A 23,843-nucleotide genomic window follows, 5' to 3' on the forward strand; every position below is an offset into this window, starting at 1 on the left:
ATGGATACCTTATTCATTTTCAGAGTATATCACACATTGCTTCTGACTAAGGAGCTTATTTTATGGTGGAAGAATTTTAGCAAAGAAACTCGTTGGTCTTTCCAGGTACCCCATCACTCAGATGTAGTTACTGTAATGAAAACAGTGTCATGACCTTTTGCAGACTCAGTCATGGTGCTAGCCGAGAGACAACACATTGTGAGTTTGGGGTGCTGCCTTACAGGTTTGTGATATGCCTTATACCAACCGCTAATACACAGTAGTTTCTCCCAGTTAGAATACATGGGCCTGGGAACTAGGGGGTGGAGGTAGGAGGGCTTCTTGACACTTTTACACCTAATAACTCATTTATGAATTCTTGGGTTCAGTGAGTTAGGAGTACTTAGTCCCTAAGGGAGGAACAGTTCCATTAAAGAACACAGTTATTGTTCTATTATATTGGAACATGCAATGAGACTGCCCCTGCTCATTTGGGGCTCTTCTTGCTGAGCCAACAGGCAGAGAAGGGGATACACTTCCAGTCTGAATGACTAACCCTAATTTCCAAGGGGAAATTGAGTTGTTGTTATACAATAGAGACAGGGAAGACTATTTGAAGCCCAAGGTATTCACTGGGGCACCTCATTGTATTCTCATATGCAATAATGAAGGTCCAAGGAAATGTCATCGATTCAATAAAGACAGTTTTTCATTTCAAAATTAAAGAATGTGATTTAATTATAAGAAATCTTAACAAAAATACCACAAATGTGACAAAAAAAATTAAAGAATGTGGACTACTTTAATTTCTATACCAGTCTGGCCTCCGCTTATCAATTTTATTTCTCTCACTCCTCCCTGATAGAAGTAAAATTGAGAAGCAGAGGCCAGTCTGGCCTCAGCTGTATGCTCCCTGTGTGCACTTTACTCTCAATATGAACTGAATTTCCTTTGGTTTTTCCGAGTGCATCAAACTTCCTCCTACAGCCCCATATCTATTACTAATAATAACAATGATAAACTTTGTGTCATTAATGCTTAGCTGCACATTTAACATCTCTGAAAACAGGACATATTTTAAGATTGTTGTTGGCCAGGTTTTCATGTGTAGATTGAGTCATAGTTGTCCATGTTATCATTGCTTCAGTTGAGCTCTGTGTATGAGATACATCTATTGTATCTCAAAAAGATGACCTTGTAACTTGCATTAAGAGTTTTTATGTGCACAGGAAGCATAGAAACACAGCAGTATGACATAGGATAGGAATTTCCATCTAAATAAGTTTAAAAGAACTCTTTTTTTGGGGGGTGCCAAAAAAATGTACACATTTTAAGAGATGTTATTTATGTATTACTTTTTGAAGTTGAAATGAATTATGGTAGCAGTATGTAGTATGATGTTTGCTTAAAAGATGGCGTTAATCAAATGAATGCTAGCATCATTCACTGTATTACAATTTTAATACAGTTTTTTCCTTTCTTAAAATATGTATACATTTCTTTGGTACCCTCTGTATAACAAGCCTAAGCAATAAGAAACCATTATTTTTAATTTCAGAATTTTTTTCTTAATGTGTTATACAAAATAATGGTTTTTTTCACAATTGCTGGCAGCTTAGATTTGATAGAACATAGTAATAATAATAATAATAATAATAATAATAATAATGGCTGCTAACATTTATTGAAGGCACTGTTCGCTAAGTGCTTTTCATTTCACTCAGTACATTTATATAATGTACTATAATGTACCGTATATATAATGTAATATAATGTACCGTAATCCCTGTGGTCTGAGAAAATTTACGACAGGCATACGTCCTTTCACAATAAAGTGCTTCACTTTATTGTGTTCTGCAAATACTGCATTTTTACAAATTGAAGACCCTCCATCAGCAAAAAGATTGACTCGCCTAAAGGCTCCTATGATGGTTAGCATTTTTTACCAATAATGTATTTATTAACTAAGGTATGCACATTGCGTTTTTAAAGACATAATGCTACTGCACACTTAATAGACTACAGTATAGTATAAACATAACTTTTATATATGTACTGGGAAACCAAAACTTCATGTAACTTGCTTTATTGCAATATTCACTTTATTGCAGTGGTTTGGAACCACACCTGCAGTACCTCTGAGATATGCCTGTATTTTGAAGCCAGATTAAAAAGCCTTCCCTTTGTAAAACTTCCCTGAGACATCCTGAAGAAGTCAGGTCTGTTTGAACCACATTCCTCTTATCCAGCACACTTTGGTTGCCCACCAATTATCAGCTTGGGTGTCTCTCCCCAGTTAGATTACAGCAACTTGAGGGTAAAGACCATCTTTTAATGCATTTTTGGGTCTTCTGTACCTACTACAGTCTGCACTTTTTCTCAGCATCCCACATAAACTCTTTTGAAAGATGAAACAATGAACAGCTAAAGTTTAATGTAGGATGTAAAATTGAGTTTGGATTTATTAACACTACAACATGAACCACACTTTACAGTCTGCAAACTGTTTATGCATTATCTCATTCCACTGTCACTACATTTGTCAGGTTAGGTGTTATCTGCCCATTTGTAGTTGAGGCTACTTGTTTATTAAGTGCCAGTTGTAGGATGAAGCTTCGTTGTTTGACCCCTGGCCTGGGGATTCTTTCCACTCTACCTCAGCTATCAGAGGAGGGGTTTATTCCATAAAGGATGGGTAGCTCTTGAACAACTGGAGTGAGGGAGCAGGAAAAAACACCCCAGGACAGAGTAGGGGTTGAGCACTGATTGGCCAAAAGGAAAGTTCAGGCAAGCTACGAGCAGCAAACACTATACACAGCAAAGGATGATGAGAACGTCAGCTCGGCCTCTTTCCGTTACCTCCCGAGTCAAGATAGTTACGCAGCTCCGGGTTTTACCTGTAGCACTGGCTCAACCCCGCCTCCGCCCTTTATCTTGTACTTCGTCCCACCCTCCGCTCTGCTCCGCGCCAGTCTCTCGAACCCTGAGACCACCACCAAACCTCCGAAAGCTCCCATTGGCTCGCCCACTCTTTGAGTCCCGCCTCCTCCTCCCGAGGCCCCGCCCCCTCCGCTACGCTCTCGTTTCCGTTCCACCGGCTCACGAGGCGTAGGCGGCCAAATCCAGCCGTACCGCGACGGGGCAGTCGAGCAGCCGGAAGTGGCCACTCTTTCTCGGAGTCCCACTGCCTTGTGGGACCGTGGCCGGTTCCTCCGGCCTGAGCTAGTTTTCCGGGTTCCTTCAGCCCGCCCCCTTCCCTTCACTCCCCCGCCTTCCTCGTCAAGTACGGAAGCTGAGAAGGTCCGCTGGCAGCCATGGCGGCGCACCTTAAGAAGCGGGTGTACGAGGAATTCACTAAGGTGGTTCAGGTAAGCTCCGGAAGAAAAGGTCCTGGGACCGATCCGGGCAGCGGAAGATGAAATACACGTCAGGCGCTTTGGTGGAATAAACTTGGGTTGAGCGCCGATTACTTTGATAGGCTCCCTGAGACTACACGTTAGTGGGCGTGTTCATTTGTCCCTGTTCTTGTTATGATTAATATGTGCAGTCTTGATACTTTTTTTAATTATTAGAAGAAACAAATAGCGCTTTACCATTTACGGAAATAGCCGTTATCTTATTCGGGTTACATTAATATCCACGTTTTACAGATGTGGACTTAGCTTCTGGAGGGGTTGAGGACAGAGAGCCAATTAGTGGCAGAGCCCTTCCCAATTCCTGATACACACACACACGCGCACACACACGTTCCCAGGGACAAGTTGGTTGTACTCAAAGCTCTCAGGATGGAAGAGGAGTCTGTAGAAATTCTTAAGACCCAGTCAAAGCAGGCGTGGGTCACAAGCTTCATAGGGGTAGAACTCTTCCATTGGTGATGGGCAATACCTTCTTCCATTGGAGTTAAGGACCGGTGGGCCGAGCCCTTGGCAGAGCACTCAGTGATTCTCCATGTGTCTCCTTGTCGATGTCGCTAAAGTAGAGGTTGATCCTAAGTCATTCCATGTGTCGTGCTTCTTAGACTTATGTGTATACAAATCACCTGGGGAATCTCATTAACATGTAGCTTGTAGGCAGTAAGTCTGGCAGTGGAGGTGAGGCAGTCTGCATTTCTGACAAGCCCCCAATTGATGCTAGTTGATCAGCAGCATCCTTAGAGCCACAGACCACCCTTAATTCTTCTACTTGTAGAGTAGCAGGACTTAGACCATCCAGAAGGAACTGATCCTTAAACGTTTCATTCATTCCTTCAACAAGAGTTTATTGAGTGAATGAGTGGTTACTAGGTATCAGGTATGATGAAAGGTGTTGAGCTACAGTGTCCAATACACGTGAGGGTCCTTTAGGAGCTCACAGTCTAGTAGGAGAGAGAACAGCATATATGTGATTCATACTACAGAGAGATAATTGCACTGACAAATCAAGTCATCCTACTTTTGCAGCTCCGTTTCCTAAAAACTCCCCAGCCCAACTCCCAGCCCTTCTTGATTTGACAGTATACCCTCCAGCTGTATCACTTCCTTTCTTTTTTGTTTTGTGGACACATCTTTGTAGCGCATTCCCATTGTCTGTAGGGAAGTTAGTTTGCCTTATTCTTGTTTTTGCTTAAAATAACTTTGAGATTTAACTTGGACACTTTTTTATTGCCCTTTTTAATGTGAAATTAGTTTTCTGAATTTTTAGAATGAGTCAAGATTCAGGATAGCTTTTACACAGAGCTATCTATCTTCACAGAGCTCCCTCTTTTGTGGCTTGCTTTCTGGGATTTTCTGGCTTTGTTTCCCTTGACGTCCTCCCCCTTTTTTTTTAAATTGTGGTAAAATATACATAAATAAAATTTACCATTTTAACCAGTTCTGGTGTTAAGTACATTGACATTGTTGTGCAGTGTAATTTTTTTTTGAAACATTTTGTTGTTCCCACTTCTCAAGACAACTCATCCCTCCTCCAACTTGCCATGTGTTTGTACCTCTCCAAACTTTGGTACCTATTGTCTCTTTTGCATAGAATGGATGTCATTCTTCCCTTTCTTTTTCTTCTCCACCCAGTGGACTTATATTTTTGCTTCAAGACCCAACTGAAACCTGAGCAAGAGTTTAGTTTCTTCCCTACTTCTATGGCACTCTGTTGTACTCATCTGTTTCTACTTATCACTCAGTACTACTACTGTGATTACCAGTATACGTATTTCCCCACTAGCCTGGGCTCTTTGAGGGCAGAGATAATGCCTGAGGGTTCATCCCTGTGTCCCCTGGATAGACCATAGGGTCTGGCTCACTAAAATGTCATTGATGGTTGATTGATTGCAGATGTTGGTTTGTCCTCCCTTTTACATACTCTATAGGGAAAAAATCTTTCCCAGCTTTTGATCTAATTGCAGCCTGGATAACACTGAAGACTGAATGTGTGGAATAGGATGGAAATGGGTAAATGGTTATTGAACCCAAATTCCTCTGACTTCAGAGCTCCTGGTCTTTTTATCATGTCATATTATGTTGCTGTCTAGCATAATCCTAATCTCCTCTCGGTAAAAGGGTAAATTTGTAAGGAGGTCATTGCTTAGAATATGAAAATGATGTCAAGTGTTAAGGAAAATTATTGAGTACAACATTTATCTTATGTTGTGATCCCCTCTATACCTACCCACTAGGGCCTGACTTAAACCCCAGAGTGACAGGTTCCCTTGTATATGAACTTTTCGGGACCCATTATATGTAACAAATGCACCTAGAATGTTTCTAGTTCTGTACCACCTTTCAGGGATAGAGAAATAGTTACTCAAATAATTTTATGTGTTCTGTGGTTCAGATGAGAATCCTTGGTTGAGAAAGGTAGGTGTCATCATCCCCATTTTACAGGTGATAATACTGAGAATCATGACTAACTCAGAACAGAGCAGCAGAGTTGGAACTTAGAGACAACTCCTCATTCCAGATCAATCATTCAGTAAACATTTATTAAGTGGCTACAGTTTGCTAGGCATATGGCAGTGTATTTTTTTTCCTACATTGACCATCTTTTTAATAAAGGCAGAATGATTTGGGGGAAGATAGTCATCTGGAGTGAGGGAAAGATTTTTTTCCTCAGTGTAAGCTGCAGACAGTTCCCATCAGTTCTGTTTTTCTCTGGAGGGAAGCTGAGCCTGGTGGGTGCCACAGCACAGCCTGAATATATTTGTAGAATTGGTATTTCTCGCAAAGAATGGAGCCGATTCTTTGTCTGTGTGTCCTCTTAACCCTAAAGCTACAACAATTCTAAGAGATAGGCAGAACAAAATGTTAATGGACCTACTTTACAAAGAAAGAAAATGAGACCTGGAGATATTAAATGACTTGTCCAAAGTCATGGGAGCTAGTGAAAAGCAAACTTGGGACTCGTAGCCTTGTCTCCAATCCAGTGCTCTTTTTCCAGTTCATAGCGCTGCTTTTTCCTAAGACTAGGTCTATTGCCTAAATACATTATTTGGTGTAAAGGAACACTGTTTCCATCAAATGAGATAAAGTTAAGTGGGTAGACTCTCTGTTTTCAGTTAGGTTTTCATGCCTTATCTTCTTTATCCCCTTGCAGCAACAACAGGAGGAAATTACTGCTAAGAAACTCCGACTGACAAAACCAAGTAAATCTGCAGCTCTCCATATAGATCTGTGTAAAGCTACGTCCCCAGCAGATGCTTTGCAGTACCTGCTTCAGTTTGCCAGGAAGCCTGTTGAGGCAGAAAGTGTGGAGGGAGTAGTCAGGATTCTCTTGGAACATTATTACAAGGTAAGAAGGTCTTGAGGACCTGGTGGGAGTATGTGTAAGTTGTACCATGTCTGCAGAATGGGTTCATATTGCAAAATAAGGAAGATGTTCATTCAGCAGTCTTTTACTGAATGTCTCCTGTGTGCTAGGGACTGTGGATACAGAGATACAAAAAGACCCAAATCCTGTCTTCAGAAGCTTGTAGTGCCTAGATGGAGACAGATACAAACAATAAGATGCTATGAACGATTGTGTTGCTGAAGATACTGTGACTACAGTATGTACAATGGGAGCAAAAAGGAGGCGTTAACTTCAACCATGACCTTTCTTTAATCAAACTTGTCTCTGGAATATAGTCCTGTCAACCTGCTATCACTGCCCTAATTCAAGGCCCTAATATCTAACTGCAATAGTCACCCCCCCCTTTTTTCTCAGCTAAGTGACGTTTTATTTCTCCATGTATTTTTAATGGGTTAGAAAAACATCATGCATGATTCAGTATAGGCAATAGTTTAAACAGAAAATGAAATTCACAAAATGTGTTTATTTTTTTGTTTTTTTATATAAGTGAGATCTGAAGTCAAAGAATAAATGATTTTCAAATATTTGAATCACAGATGAATTAAAATTTTAAATTTTAGTATGAAAATTATTAAGCTTCTAAAAAAGTAGAGACAATACTATAATGAACTGCCAAATACCCATCTCTGTGATTAAAGTTATTAACCTTTTGCCAAATTGGCTTCCTCTATTTGTTTTTTAAAGTATAATATTTTTCTTTAAATAGTTCAGTAAATATCTCTAAAAAAAGGATTTTTTAAAAAACATAACCACCTAACTACAGCAAATAAAACTAAATCCTTAATGTCATCTAACAGTTAGTCTGTATTCAAATTTCTCTCGTTGTTCCCCAAATATCTTTTTATAGTTGATTTGTTGAAATCAAAATGCAAACAGTGCCCATACATGGCATTTGCTCTTTTTAAAATCTAGAACAATTTTTTGTTTTTGGTGACATTGACCTGTTGTTTTGTAAAATGTCTTGTTTTCTGATTTTGTTTATTTTCTTGGGGGTGAACTTACACCTCTATCCCCATATTTACTATGAACTGGAAATTAAATCTATTTGTTAGATTCAAGTTCAGCATATTTTTTAGAATTTTGAGAATACTTTATAGATGATTTGTATTTCATATTGCATCTGTTGGGATGAACATAATGTCTTGAAGTCCTGCCTTGCAAAATCTTTTTCCCTTCAGTCTCTCTTCTGTCCATAAACTATACTTAAATCTTTATGACATAATATAGTAGTACCTTGGTTTTCGAACATCTCCCTTGACGAACATTTCGGTTTACGAATGCCGTAAACCCAGAAGTAAATGCTTCGGTTTTCAAACACGCCTCAGAAGTCGAACATGTCAGGCAGCTTCCACTGAGTGCAAGATCCTGAGGCCTAGCTGTTGGCTGTTTTCGAACGTTTCAGAACTCGAACGGTTTTCCAGAACAGATTACGTTCGAAAACCGAGGTACCACTGTATCTTTATGACATAAAAGATTCTTTTCTTTAAATATATAATGTTCTAGCTTAATCCAAATGCTTGCAGTTTCCCAAAGACCTTGTGTGTTTTCAGAAATCAGTGTCTTTTCACATGCTGTTCCCTCAGCTTAGAACCCCTCTTCCTGCCACTCCCCTCTGATCTGGTCTGCCATTTTTTTTTTTTGGCTAAGCACATTCCTTCACTTATGTTTCCTTTTGCCTGGAACACTTCCCTCAGATGTTCATATGTCTACTTCCCACACTTTATTCGAGTCTTTACTTAAACATCACTTTTTCAGTAAGGCCTTCCCTTTATCCTTTTATTTGAAATTGAAATTGCCTATCCCACCCCAGCACTTCCTAGCCCCCTTCCTTGATTTTGTTTTCCTCATAGCACTTACTATCTTGCAATATTATGTATTATTTATTTATTTATTTATCTTCCTTGTCCATTTCCTTGTACTAGAATATAAACTCCTCTTGAGCAGGGATTTTTCTTTGTTTTTTAAAACGTGTGTGTGGTATAATAAATATTTGTGACACTTTTTTACTCAGTTAAAAAACGCTTATTTATATCAGGCAGCATTCTGGGCACTGGATGGTGCCCCGTTAGCACATTAATTACCTTTCAGTATTGCTATTGTTTGTCATATGTATCTATCTTCTTCAGCCTTTGAACCCCTAAATTCAGAAATTACATATCTATTAATCTGTGTCTCAGTGCCTAGAAAGGTAGGGAAACATTGTAGGGGCTTAATAAATGTTTCCCTCATGTTTTACATGAATGAAATCAGGGTTTCTGCTCTCAAGAAGTTTTCAGTCTATTAGTGATCTATTTTTATTTATCCTCCCCCCCTTTTTTTTTTTTAGCAATATCTACTTATTGTTATTACTATGTAATTTAACTATTACCAGTAATCATCTGTAATAATACTTCTATGAGCAGTTAATATTTATATAGCTTGTGGGAGTTTACAAAGCTCTTTGCTCATGTAAGATTTTATATTGTTATTTCTATATTCCATATAAGGACCTAGTCTTAGAGCAATTTAATATTCAGGGTCACCCAGCTAAGTAAGTAGAGGGTCTGGATTTGAATCTGGGTTAAATTTTCTCCCCAATTTCTTGTTATGGAACATTTCAAATACATATACAGGTAGAGAGAATAGATTAACTCATTCCCATGTACTCATTACCCAACTTCAATAGTTAATCATTTCATGGCTAAACTTGTTTCATTCCCAACCTCACTGGCCATTTCCACTTCCTCTACTCTGACCCTCTCTGCCAGATTCTTGTGAAAACAAATCCCTGGCATCTTGATCATTTTATCCATAAGTTTCAGTTTATAGCTCTAAACAATAAACACTCTTTAAAAACATAATTACACTACCATTATCATGCCTAAAAAAAAAATTGAACTTAGGTGTTCTGTTGTCAGACTCCAAGCTCTTTAACCAGTCCATGCTGCTTACATTAGTCTAGCAGATTCTGGCCCCACAGGAGATGAGGAGGGGTGCCAAACGGGTCCAGCTCTAGGTTGATGACCATGGTGTTTTTTACTCTTCTATTTTCTCCAGAAATGTGGTATCTGGCAGTTTAGTAGATAAACTTCTTTGCCTTCTTGCTTTTCTTCTCCAAGTCTTTCTGTGGACAGGCATCAGTATGTGAACTTTTTTCCCACGAAGGGTTCTTCACTTACACTGCTGTGCTCATTGCTGTGGAAGATGCAGAACTACGAGACGTGTTTCTTGTCCCTTAGGGGCTAGAAGTATAATTGGGAGACCAAATAGTAGACACAGTATATAGATAGTAGGGGCTAAAGTTACTCATTTGTTCAGTTTTTTTATTCGCTCACAGTGTTCTGAATACGACTTGTGCTAGGCCTTTTGCTTCATGTTGGTGACACAGAAATGAATAGATGATCCATGATCTGAGTCTAGTTGGGTAGAGACAGTAAATGGATAAGAATAATACAATGTTATAGGTGCTCTGAAATCTGGGACAGGTCATGATGTGACCTTAAAGAAGAGGATATTTAATTCAACTTGGGAGCAGAGGTCTAGAAAGGCATTATATCGTGGTAGTGATGCAGATTTTGGCCAGTTGGAAAACAGGAGGAAAGGCATTCAGTTGTGAGCAAAGGCATGGAGATGTGAAATAGCCTGTCACATTAGGAGAAATGCGAGCGGTTTGGCTGGCATAGATTTTAGGTTGAGAGCTTTCTAAGAGAGAAGACCAGAAAAATTGAAAAGGGGCTGATCCTGAAGGGTCTTGTGTTCTACCTGTGGGTTTTTGTTTTAGGCATGTCCTCTGGGGACAGTATGGAGGGTGGAGGATGGATGAAGGCAAGACAGGAGTTAGGATGACCGACTAGAAGACTGATAAATCTGCAGCAAGGTGACGAAAGCCTGAACCAGTTTTAATGGTGAGAAGAGCAGTTATTAATATGAGAGAGGGCTTCCCTGGAAGGCAGTTTGTTTTAAGCTTAGATGTGAAGGAGGTGATTTATGTGTTGTCAGTAGAATGGGTACTAGGGGATTATTTCAGAAAGTAGAACTTGAGTAAAGTATTCAGATGGATAAAGAATGTCACTAGGTCAGATACTCTCTTTTTCTTTTTATCTCATTCTTGCCTTCTTACCTCTCTCTTATATACTAGGCTTTCTACTTCTGCTTTCTCTACAGCTCCCCTGTGTTTGAAGGTCTGTGACTCCATTCCAGACTATTGAAAGGCTATGTAGCTCTTTTCCTACCCTTTCTCCCTATAATATTAGGGTATTTGACTAGTACATTGTCTCTGAAAGACAATTACTTGATTCTATCATGTTATTTTAATGATTTGAAGTCCACAAAAGAATTGGCTTTTATTTCTATTCAAAACTGAATTCTGTATCTCCCTTCATCCTCCAGTCTACCTTCTCTCAGGAAATGGTACCACCATTAATATAGACCCTTAAGTCAAACCTGAGAAAGATACTTTGTCCCTTTCCCTCTCCCTACATTCCCTTCCTACCATACCAAGTCTTGTTGATTTTACCTTCTAAATCTCTCTTGAGTCCATCTACCTTTCTGTTTCCACTGTTACCTCAGTCATCCAAGTGTCTATCATATTTTTAAAACTAAACTTACGAAATGTAACACATAGAGGAGACTACATAGAAAACCTCATACAGCCTATGGATTTATCACAACATGAACACCATATGGAACTACCATTCATGTCAAGAAATGGTGGACTTGGAGCTGAGCTGCGCCCTTCACAGCTGGATTGAAGGACAACGACTTGACTTGGAGCTGATGGGCCCTGGAGAAACACACTGTTCCCCAATAAAAAAAGAAATGGAATATTATCAGTATCCCATAGACCCCCTCAAACCCCCTTCTAATTATTTTTCCCTCCTTTCCCAAAGACAAAGGGTAATAACTTCCCTTTTACTTTTTTAACCATTTAAACCTGCATCTCTAAACACAACCATTTATTTTTATCTTTTTTTTTAAACTTCATATAATTAGAGAATACAGTATGTCTTTTTATGTGGGCTTTTGCTCAAAATTCTGTTTGTGAGATTCATTCATATTGATTGTAGCTACAGTTCATTCATTTTTACCACAGTATAAGATTTCATTGTATGAATATACCATAATTTATTTATCCATTGTTATTGATGGACATTTAGGCTGTCTCCAGTATTTAGCTATTATAAGAAATACGGCCATGAACATTTTTGTACAAGTCTTTTGGTATGTATGGCTTGTATATCTGTGTAGTATATACCTTGGAGTGGAATTACTGAGCCAACTATTTTCTAAAGTGGTAGTACCAATTTACATACTTGCCAACAGTTGGAATTGTCAGTTCCTCCCTTTTCATTTTGATGGTTCCTATGGATGTGTCATTGTGGCCTTAATTTGCATTCCTCCGATTACTAATGAAGTGGAACAGCCTTACTATGTTTAATTGGCCGTTTGTGTATCCTTTTGGTTAATGCCGATTTATGTCTCTTGCCTATTTTTACTATTTGTTTCTTTATTGCTTAGTGGGATTCTTTATATTCTGGGTTCAAATTCTTTCATGGTTATATTTGTTGTAGGTATCATCTTTTTCAGTCTCTTAATTTTTTTTTAGAGTTTTTTATTTTTAAATTTTTTATTGGGGAATATTGGGGAACGATGTGTTTTTCCAGGACCCATCAGTCATTGTCCTTCAATCTAGTTGTGGAGGGTGCAGCTGAGCTCCGTCCAATCGCCGTTTTCTTTTTTTTCCCTTTATCTTTTTATTTGTTTATTTATTTATTTAAAGTTTATTGGGGTGATAATTGTTAGTAAAGTTACATAGATTTCAGGTGTACAATTCTGTATTACATCATCAATAGATCACATTTTGTGTTCACCACCCAGAGTTAGCGCCCAGTTGCTGTTTTCAATCTTAGTTGTAGCGGGTGCAGCTCACTGGCCCATGTGGGAATCGAACCGGCAACCCTGTTGTTCAGAGCTCACGCTCTAACCAACTGAGCCATCCGGCCACCCCTATCTTGTTTATTCTTGATCTTTTCATTTCTTTATAAATTTTGAAATAAGGTTGTGAAACTCTGCCACCCCCCAAAATCTTGTTAGGATTTTGATTACAGTTATATTAACTCTATATTGTAGATGGTTTTGGGGATTGACATTTTACAGTTTTGAGTCTCCCAATTCATGAACCTGATATGCTCCTATTATTTTAATACTGTTTTATTGTTTTCTGCAGAGAGGTTTTATACATCTTTCTGTTAATTATTCCTACATATTTAATATTTTGTTATTGTAAATGATACATTTAAAAATTTTTATTTTCCAACAGTACATAGCTGATTCAGAAATGCAGTTGATTATTATTTATTAAATCTTATATAAAAAAATCTTGCTATGGTTATTTAATAATTTTAATAAGTTATATGTAGATCATTTTGGATATTTCATAATCATGAACAAATAATGACTTCTTTCATATTAATATGATACTAGCTATCTTTTGATTAAGGTTTACAGGGTATATCTAGTTTTGCCTTTAATTTTCATCTTTTTTATAGCTTTTTGTTTTAGATATGACCCATGTAAAAAACATGCAGTTAGTTTAAAAAAAAAAATCTAATCTGACAGTCTATTTTAACTGGAGAAGTTACTCATTAGATTTAATACAGTTACTGATATACGTGGGTTTAAATCTACCCTCTTATTAAATGCTTTCTGTTTGTCTTACCTGATCAGTGTTTTTTTCTCTCGTTTCTTGCCATCTTTTTTTTTTTTTTTTTTTTAATTTTTAAAAAAAATTTTATTAGGGAATGTTGGGGAACAGTGTGTTTCTCCAGGGCCCATCAGCTCCAAGTCATTGTCCTTCAATCTATTTGTGGAGGGCACAGCTCACTGGCCCATGTGGGAATCGAACTGGCAACCCAGTTGTTCAGAGCTTGCACTCTAACCAATGAGCCATCCGGCTGCCCCTCTAGCCATCTTTTGAATTAATTCTTTTTTTTAAATTCTCTCCTCTATTCCTCCTTATTAGCTTGGGAGTTATACATTCTTTTACACTTCTTTTACTGGTTAGCCTAGATATTACAAAATGAGTTCTTGCCTTATCAAAGTCAAACATTAAATGGTACTTCTACCATTTAGGACAGTATGAGGACTTTAACTCCATTTATCCACCTTCCTGACTTACATGTGAATGTAATTGTATAATTTATCATTTTTTGCTCTAGAAGATATTGTTATTCTTATTTTATACAGACAATATTCATTTAGATTTACCTACACATTTATGTGTTTATCATTGGTTTTCTTTCCTTCTTGCAACTGTGACTGTTCATATGGGATAATTTTCTTTTTGGCTGAAGAATACCTCTGATATTTTCTTTCATTGTGAGTTTACTGATGACAAATTCTTTGTTTGTTTGTATAGAAGTTTTATTTTACTTCCACTCTTGAAGGGTGTTTTTGCTGCATATAGAATTTTAAATTGGCTGTTATTTTCTTTTAGTATTTAAATATGTTGTAATGTCTTTTGTCTTCCATTGTTTTTGTTGAGAAGTCAGATGTCAGTTTACTGATCCTTTTGAGGAGTAATGTTTCTTTTTCTTTGGTTGCATTTAGTAGTTTTGCTTGGTATGGTTTTCAGCACTTTTTCTGTCATGTGTCTACATGTGGATTTCTTTTCATTCATCCACTTTGGGGTCCATAGTGTTTGTTTTATTATCTACGACTTGGTACTTTTCATCAGAGAGGTTCTTGGCTATTATTCAAATTTTCCGTTGTCTTATCTCACTCTTCTTTGAGGAGTCCAGTCACATGTATGATAAACCATCTCATTTTATTCTGCTACCTTCTCTTCTGAATTTTTCTTCTTTGGCCTCCTTGTGCTTCATTCTGGACCTATCTTTTAGTTCACTAATTCTCGCTTCACCTTGTCTAATCTGCTGTTAAAACTGTCCTTTGGTTCTTAATTTCATTTCTTGCTTTTTATCATTTCTGTAATTAACTTTTTTAAAAAATAGGGGAATATTGGGGAACAGTGTGTTTTTCCAGGGCCCATCAGCTCCGAGTCGTCCTTCAGTCTAGTTGTGGAGGACGCAGCTCAGTTCCAAGTCCAGTCGCTGTTTTCAATCTTAGTTGCAGGGGGCGCAGCCCACCATCCCATGCGGGAATTGAACCGGCAACCTTGTTGTTGAGAGCTTGCGCTCTAACCAACTGAGCCATCCGTTCGCCCTTCTGAAACTCAGCGGCAGCTCATTGTCTTCAATCTAGTGTGGAGGGCGCAGCTCACTGGCCCATGAGGGAATTGAACCTGCAACCCTGTTGTTCAGAGCTCGCTCTAACCAACTGAGCCATCCGTTCGCCCTTCTGAAACTCAGCGGCAGCTCATTGTCTTCAATCTAGTGTGGAGGGCGCAGCTCACTGGCCCATGAGGGAATTGAACCTGCAACCCTGTTGTTCAGAGCTCGCGCTCTAACCAACTGAGCCACCCAGACGCTCCCATTTCCTCTTTTTTTTTAAGTTCTACTTCTCTGATGAAATCCTCAATTTTGTCTTTTATCTCTTTGAACATAATGAGCAGAATTATTTTAAAGTTTTTGTCTGATAACTCCAATCTATAGAGTCCCCATAGGTATATATTACCATTTCTATTCATGTTATCTGATGTCTACTGTGCCTTATTTCTTATGGTATTAGACAGTGTATTTCCAAAATTGTTTGTAAAAATAAATTAAGGATTAGGATGACTTAATTTTTTCCAGAGAGGATTTGTTTCTACCTAGTGATCCAGGAAAACCTTCTTATTTCAGGACTGAGATGATTCGAAGCTGAGCTTTAGTCCTTACCAAAGTCTGTGTATTTTTATTTCACTCTTACTCATATTGTTGTAGCCTTTTGTGGTCCCAATCCAAAGTGATGGATAGGGTTTATTAGGCTGCCTCTGCTCCCCCTCCTACCCTCAGCCTTACACTCTAGTCCTTGCCCCCGGCCTCGCTTGCTGTCAGAAGCACTGTTTACTTTGCCTATCATCCATCCATATTTTCACCTCCCCTAGTTGGCATGACCCTCAAGAAAAAGCAGCCCCAAACTCTAGGTGAAACTTCTTGGGTTTGTGACCTTCCTCACGATACTCTTCATTTGTCTTTTAATTTTCTAATACCTTCAAATACACACACAAATTTATATACACACATAAACATATATGTATATATGTATACATACTACATACATACCTAGGTAGTTATTGCCATTTTATTATTCATATTTATTATTTTCTTTGTTTTCTTCTTCTTAAAGAAGTCCCTCGAACATTTCTTGTAATACTAGATTGGTGGTGATGAATTCCTTGAGCTTTTTCTTGTCTGGGAAGCTGTTTACCTGTCCTTTGATTTCAAATGATAGCTTTTCTGGGTAGAGTAATCTTGGTTGTAGATCCTTGTTTTTCATCACTTTGAATATTTTCTGCCAATCCTTTCCGGCCTGCAAAGTTGAGAAATCAGCAGCAAGTCTTATGGGAGCTCCCTTGTAGGTAACTAACTGTGTTTCTCTTGCTGGTTTTAAGATTCTTTCTTTGTCTTTAACCTTTGTCATTTTAATTATGATGTGTTTGGTGTGGACCTCTTTGGGTTCATCTTGTTTGGGACTCTTTCTGCTTCCTAGGCTTGTAGGTCTATTTCCTTTGCCAGGTTAGGGAAGTTTTCAGTCATTATTTCTTCAAATAGGTTTTCAATTCCTTGCGCTCTCTCTCTTCCTTCTGGTGAGGAGAAGAGAGAGATGCGAATGTTGTTACGCTTGATGTTGTCCCAGAGGTCCCTTAAACTCTCCTCATTTTTTTAGATTCTTTTTTCTTTTTGCTGTTCTGATTGGGTGTTGTCTGCTACCTTATCTTCTAAATTGCTGATTTGATCTTGGCCAATTTCAAAGCCTTTTCCCTTTTTATTATACCCCATAGCTTAAGGTTATATTTCTAAGAAAATGACTTTTCCAAGTTTATATATGCATGGTAAGTGGTGTGTCAGGATTCTAGGTCTTCTGACTCCGTATCTCTTGCTCCTTCCCCGACTTGAGGCCTCCTTGCTGTGCTCAGTGACCTCCTTAGAAACTTAGGGTGTTGTGTTACATACTGGAGAAATGGTGATGAACAAAAGACATGGTCCTTTTCGTCTTTGGGGAAATTTCTCACCATAGGAATTTGCGTGCAAATTAGAGACCACCTCCCAGTATCGAAGGTAAAACAGCCAGACTGCTCATTTCTTAGTCTGTCTACCTTGCACCTGGAGCCAGGTGCAAGACATAGACCCAGCTCATTAGACTCCCCTGCCCAAACTTCTAATCAGGATCTGGTGATCCACAAAACGAGGAAAGTGCAAGATGTTTTACTGGTGATAGCTGCAGCACCCAACTTCCAGAGACTCCAAGAGCAGCAACATTGGGTGACCAGCGCTGTCAGTGTTGGTAATGCAACTCGTGTTTAATGTGACTACACAGTGGAGGAAACGTTCTTTTAACCTCAGAAACACATTTCTGGTTAGAAGTGAATGGCATCAGCAAGGCATAAAAAAGTTCCCACTCACTTTCCAGTATTTGGGGGTAACATACTGATTGAGAAAGCTCTCTCCCCTGAAGTATATCAAGTTAATTTTTCAGAAAAAAAGCCTTGGAATGCTTGGATCATTGAATCTCTTTTGAGATGTTTTAGTTTCCCATGTTCCTATTTGTTGGTTAGCTGAGACTTAGAACATCACGGTAACAACCACTTCTTTTGTTTCAGGAGAATGATCCATCTGTGAGACTGAAAATTGCATCATTATTGGGTTTATTGTCAAAGACTGCAGGATTTTCACCAGATTGTATTATGGATGATGCTATTAACATCCTGCAGAATGAAAGTAAGTTGTACAATCAGAACAGAAATCTTTAGTTCCTTTTGCATAGAATTTAAAACAAAATTTTGAGTGTTGATATTGAAAAGGAATTTAAGGATGAATCAATAAAACTATGAACATATATTTACATTAGAGTTAAAATATGGTTTTGTTCCTTAATAGCTATCATTTATTGATCTCTACCAAGTAGCATATACAGTGGTACCTCGGATTTCGAACGTAATTTGTTCCGGAAGACCATTCGAGTTCTGAAATGTTCGAAAACTGAGGCACGGTTTCCCCAGACAAAGTAATTAAAATGGATTAATCCATTCCAGACCTTTAAAATCAACCCCTAAAACTTCTAATTTAGCATGAATTTTACTATCTGATGATACCATAGATCCATAAAATTTACGGCATTCATAAACTGAAATGTTCGTCAACGGAGATGTTCGAAAACCGAGGTACCACTGTACTTAAGGTGGTTACATATGCTGTAAGACAGATGCTGATGTGGATGGGGAAACTGAAGTTCAGAGACATTGACTAACTTGTTGAAGGTCACATAGTATGTGACAGGTGGTGTTTTGTCGACTGTGTACACTAACTCAGAAAGCACGAGGGGTGCTGTCCTGCTCACGTGGTCCCTCACAATTTAGTTCCTGTAAAAGTGACATCCCCCAGGTCTCACATGTTATTACTTTTTCTATTTGTTCCTTGTTGATGCCCACTAACATTATTTTTCAGTGTTTAGGTGAGACAGAAAACTACTTCACCTTTTAGGTTTTTTAAATGATTTATCTAGCTTTATTTGTGTACAAGATTCTGTTGTAGAGTTAATGCCTCACCTGCCTTAGTATTTATTTTTAAAAAATTAAATAAAAAGAAACCCTTTGTTGCTGTTTCTGAAAATATTATAATTTGTTTGAATTAGTTGTTCTTTCAAAGAATAGTTTTATTTCATTTTGGGGTATATGTTATATAAACAAATGTGACTATTTAAATATTGGACAACATTTATTCTTTAAACTTAAGAGGTTATGAGAGTAATAAAGGGCCACTGAACTCAGACAATCTAAATATATGTGTTGTACAACTGTTTAAGGATAATAAATATCTTACAGATGTGGCCCATTGGCTGAAGTTATGAATTTAAAAAAAAATTTGTTAGAAACAACTTCATATTAAAATTGTGCTTGTATTGAATTTCAACCCAAGACTTTCAATTCACAGGAAACAATAAAAGTATCTTTTTATAAATTTTTTCGAGAGCGGAATCTGGTTTTTTGTAATGCCAATAGAATCACGTTAAAGAAAAAAAAATGTCCTACTGCTTCCATAAAATAATGTTTTACATATTACCTTTTACTTACATGCATTTTATGTGGTTGTACTTATAGAATGTACTATTTTCTATTCTCACTTTACATACAGTTTTTTCCATGTTTCTACATTACCTTCATAATATTTATAGTGTTGATAATATATTGAATGTCAACAGGTACAGTAGCATGTTTCTAATTTTTTTTTTACACACAGGGGCAAAGAAAAATCCATTTCTTTTAAAAGCACCAAGACAATTATATTGCCTCAGTATTGAAGTATCTTTTCTCCCATGAAAAGTTCTTACAGTAGCTAGCTGTATACATGGAAATATTTCATACTTTAAGATTGAGAATTTCACAGTGCCATAGACTTTTTTAGTTATAAATGGTATTACGTAGATCATCTTGCTTAAATCCTTCATTTTGCAGATGATAGAAACTAAGTCCCAGAGAGATGAGATGAGTTTAGCTAAGTAGTGGCAGAACTGAGAACTTAGTGCAGTACTCTTTCTTACAGATTGTGGTTTAACTGAAACACTTTATCTCCAAAATAGAAACATTATGAGAGAGTTGATTTTGCTGCATATGTCATTCTAGGCTTTAAAAGAAAGAGACTCAAATTACGCAGGATGCATAGAAATAGCTACTTTATTTTATTTTATTTTTTAAGATTTTTTTTTTTTAATTGGGGAAGGGGAACAGGACTTCATTGGGGAATAGTGTGTACTTTCAGGCCTTTTTTCCAAGTCAAGTTGTTGTCCTTTCAGTCTTAGTTGTGGAGGGCGCAGCTCAGCTCCAGGTCCAGTTGTCGTTACTAGTTGCAGGGGGCACAGCACACCATCCCTTGCGGGAGTCGAACCGGCAACCTTGTGGTTGAGAGCCCACTGACCCATGTGGGAATCGAACCAGCAGCCTTTGGAGTTAGGAGCATGGAGCTCTAACTGCCTGAGCCACCGGGCGGCCCTAGCTACTCTATTTTTTGTTTAGTGTTCTAATTCTGTCTCTCAAGTGTCTCTAAGAGATTTGATCTAGGTCTCTTCCCAATTTCCAGTTCCTGACCTACCTAGATTCATAGAAGATAGAACTGGAAGGGACCACAAAGATCATCTAGTTCAAGCCTTTTGTTTCATAGCTGAGGAAAATAAACTCCAGAGAGATAGAGGGACTGCTAGAATGACTCTAGTATTTGTGGCTTAGATTTCAGCCACAGACTTAGAAGTAAAAGCCTCATGGTTGTCAGTTTCGTGTGCACTTTCAAAGAGTGTGGTCCACACTGAACCAAAAGTTTTTCCGTTCAGTTCATCAGATGTATGAGTTCTGTGACTCATAGGAAAGCATGAGGCTAAGCACTTCAAGGGCGTTATGTATGTCTGCGTCTCTTGTACATTTTGCACCACTAATGAGAACACAAAGCTTGCTTTAGAAGAGGCATAATCAGAATACTGTGGGAGCAGAGGAGAGAGAGACCAGTGCTGACTGGTGGGATCCAGAAAGGCTTAGTAAGGAGATGGATTTGGAAAGGCAGAGATGGGGAAGAGTGCCAAGAAGGAACATTATGATAAAGTTAGAGAAGTTGGAAAGCACAAGAAATAGTTGAAGAACTGAATTGTTTTGTGAGAGATCAGCAGGGATTAAGGGGCTTTAGGAAGAAAACCAATGGTAAAATGCTTTGAAGCCGAAGGCTAGGTAGCTAAGGATTGTGAAGGTTATTTGGAAGGCAGTGGAGCCATGTAAAGTTTTTTTGAGCAAGGGCATGAAATGATGAAGTCTGCTTTTAGAAAGATACTTTGGTGTCTCTGAGGAATTTAGTTTGATGAACTAGCTGGTATAGCGATTTTGAGGATTCGTTTATTATCCAGGTGGAGATGTCCATCCAACTTGCAGTTGTAGTGTAGGTCAGGACGTCAGGAGAGAGACTGGGGCTTAAGATTTAGTTTAGATTTGTGATTTACCAGAGGCAAGAGTTAATCTTCAAAAGGTTTAGCTACCTTTTCATGATGTTATGCGGAATCATTTTTGAAGGAATAATACAGGTTGGTGTGGTGGTGCTGGTGGAGATTTTTTAACCTCTCTTCTATTACCTCTCAGTATCTTCTTTTCTCTCTGGTGCATCTTCACATTAGAGACTTTTCTTGAACCTTAGCCTTGCATTTAAATTTGAGTTACTAAACATCCTTCCCTCGTGCCATGATTTTTGCAGTAGTTGCCACTTTATTTCAGGGGACTGCTTGTTTGCCTGTACTGGCCCTAGAGCGCTCTCTGCCCACTTGTTTTGATTGGTGTTTAAATATTGCTTACTGCAGATAATAAAACTGAGCTAATGAAAAAAAAAGAGGCACTAAAAAGCTGATTGGTAGTTCTATGCGAAGGGACGGGGCATGTCAACTGGTAGCCTCCACTCTAGGAGGATCCTCTGTGTCTTTGGAGAACTTTTCAGTGACTTTTGGTGTTTTTCTGTGGGGCCCATCAGTTTTTCCAGTTGTAAGTTCATGACTCACCTGCTAGGAAGTCAGAGAAATGACTGGCTACCATGATGTATTTGGAGCCAAAGTAGCTGAAGGGGAGAAGGAGGGAGTGTCTGATTATCTGTACCTTGATTATCTTCTCATCTCTTTTTCATGATGTCTCTTCCCTGTCCTCACTGGTATTCCCCAAATTTTGCCCTTTCTGGTTCATTTTCTATATGGACTAAACCTCCTATTTCAGTGGTCACTTGGCTCTGTAGGATAGGGAAGGAGGCAGGGGTCCAACTACTTACGGAGGCCTCAAACCCCTGCCTTATCCCTGTGTTTTGGGTTTTTAATTTTTAGAAAAACTCTCCAATTCCTGAATCTTTCTGGGATGTCATGGCTAGAATTCTTTTGCTTTATAGTGACTTCCTTCTCAGTAGTCATGTAGTACTACATTTCTCAGTTTTACCGAAGAGTTTTTCAATCTGCTTTCTACCTTTGGAACATTTATTGACTTTTCTCATCTACCTACCTTTATTCTCTTGTTTTCTTTGTACTTGTAGGTTTATACCTTTTAAATTTCTCTATTCGTATATTAACGAGGTTTTAGGAAAGAATAGTGATAAACAGATGTGTTCAATTTACTATGTTTAACTGTAAGTCTTACTAAGAAGTGATTTGACTACTGTTTTATGAGCTTTAGTCATTTATATATCATGTATATCATTTTTGACATTTGTTTCATATCTATACTATGGTTTACTTAATGTTTTTCATAATTGGACAGTTTTTTTTTTTAGTTAAATAAAACTAAAGAGGCTCTTTATATTATTAAGGTTAAAAGGAGATGAGTGTTATGTGACGTTGATATGTAGGAACTGCAATTTTTATTACATATATGAAAGTATATTCATGGTTAATAAAATAAAAATGATTATCTGAATGCCACCTAACATCTTCTTGTATACCACCAGCATTATAAGAAATACATTTTGCAACAAAGAAGAGAATTTAGACAAAGAAGAGAATCTGGTTAAGATGATTGATATTAATTTATTTGAATTTGGCTGTTTGCCCATGTATTAAACATTCATTGAGCATATAATGAGCTGTACTAGAGTCTAAGAACACGCACGTGAATAAAACACAGTCTTTGCTCTCAAGGATCTTTTGGTTTCCTGGCTTAGTCTGATACAAAAATAAAGGCGTGTAGTAAAGTGTTGTAGCTGATGTAGAGGGTACAGTGGAAGCATAATGCAGGAAATGATCAATTCTAGGGGAAGAAGGAAAAGCTTCATACAGGAGCTTCACACTTCAAGATTAGTAGTTGCTCCCTGGGGAGTGGGATTGAGAATGGAGTTGGGTGTGGGTGAAGTCATTTAGGTAGGGAAGTTGGCCTGAGCAAAGATAGGGGACATGAAATCATAAGTAATTGGGAAAAAGGGTATTGAGGAGACTTGAAAGAGATGAGGCTAGAAAGATAGGCAGAGCTAAACACCTTCGAGGGCCTGGTATGTATGTGTGTATGTATGTATGTGTGTATACATGCATGCATGCCGGGCTAAGGAATTTGGACTTTATCTTGAAGGCAATGAAAAGCCCTTGAATTACCAAGCACTAAACATTTTCGAGCACGATGGCCAACCTGTAGAGGACTCCAACTTTTAGATCTGATCCCTGTAGGAACTTAGCTTTTAGTTGAGGGGAGTCAGGATCGAATAGTAGAACTTAGCTGACAAAAACTACATTCTTTACCCAAGTTAATTTAGTTTCTGTAGTGATCTTTTGAAATTACCCAAGACAACTTTCTGTCTTCCTTTTTAGAATCTCATCAAGTTCTAGCTCAACTGTTGGACACTTTGCTGGCAATTGGCACAAAACTCCCAGACAATCAAGCTATGCAGATGCGATTAGTTGATGTAGCCTGCAAGGTAAGAGTATAATGGTTCAACACCATTATACTGGGTTGCTTCTTTCTTGCACAGCTTTGCAGTATCTGGAGAGGTGGTATGAGCTGTAAGATCTGCTTAGATCTACGCTGTAAATCTGTGTGTAACTGAGAATTGCCAGGGACTCCTAATGGTTTTAAGAGCTGTCTCCTTTTTTTGTTTGTGTGTTTCTTGATGTTGGATTAGGAATAAAGTTGAGTAATTTATTATAAAATGAACTTCCTCATCCTCCCAAAAGAAATGAAAATAATTATATAGTAGCTGCCCTGTATACTGTGCCTAATACAGCACTCTGCTTATTGTGGTACCTACCTTGTATCCAGTTTTTCATTTGTTCCTCACAGTCCTTTACGTAAGTTCTGTTATCCCTGTTTACAAACGTGGGAATTGAGGTTTAGAGAGTTTCACTTGTCCAAGTTTTCACAGCAAGGAAGTTGCAGAACCAGGGTTTCTCTGATTCCACAGCCCATGTTCTTTTTCTTATGC

The 23,843-nt window shown here is 38.1% G+C and overlaps 1 protein-coding gene across 1 annotated transcript in view; it reads left to right on the forward strand.

Moving 5' to 3' along the window:
* Window positions 1-3,064: 3,064 nt before the first annotated feature.
* Window positions 3,065-23,843, forward strand: part of INTS4 (integrator complex subunit 4) — a 93,291-nt gene continuing 72,512 nt past the window's right edge. The window contains exons 1-4 of the mRNA XM_019726396.2: window positions 3,065-3,347; window positions 6,544-6,738; window positions 17,537-17,654; window positions 23,233-23,339. Coding sequence (XP_019581955.2) covers window positions 3,294-3,347; window positions 6,544-6,738; window positions 17,537-17,654; window positions 23,233-23,339 — 474 coding nt within the window. The 5' untranslated portion in view covers window positions 3,065-3,293. The remainder of the gene's footprint in view (window positions 3,348-6,543; window positions 6,739-17,536; window positions 17,655-23,232; window positions 23,340-23,843) is intronic.

The sequence above is a fragment of the Rhinolophus sinicus genome, linkage group LG06, assembly GCF_036562045.2.
Source record: "Rhinolophus sinicus isolate RSC01 linkage group LG06, ASM3656204v1, whole genome shotgun sequence".
NCBI lineage: Eukaryota > Metazoa > Chordata > Mammalia > Chiroptera > Rhinolophidae > Rhinolophus > Rhinolophus sinicus.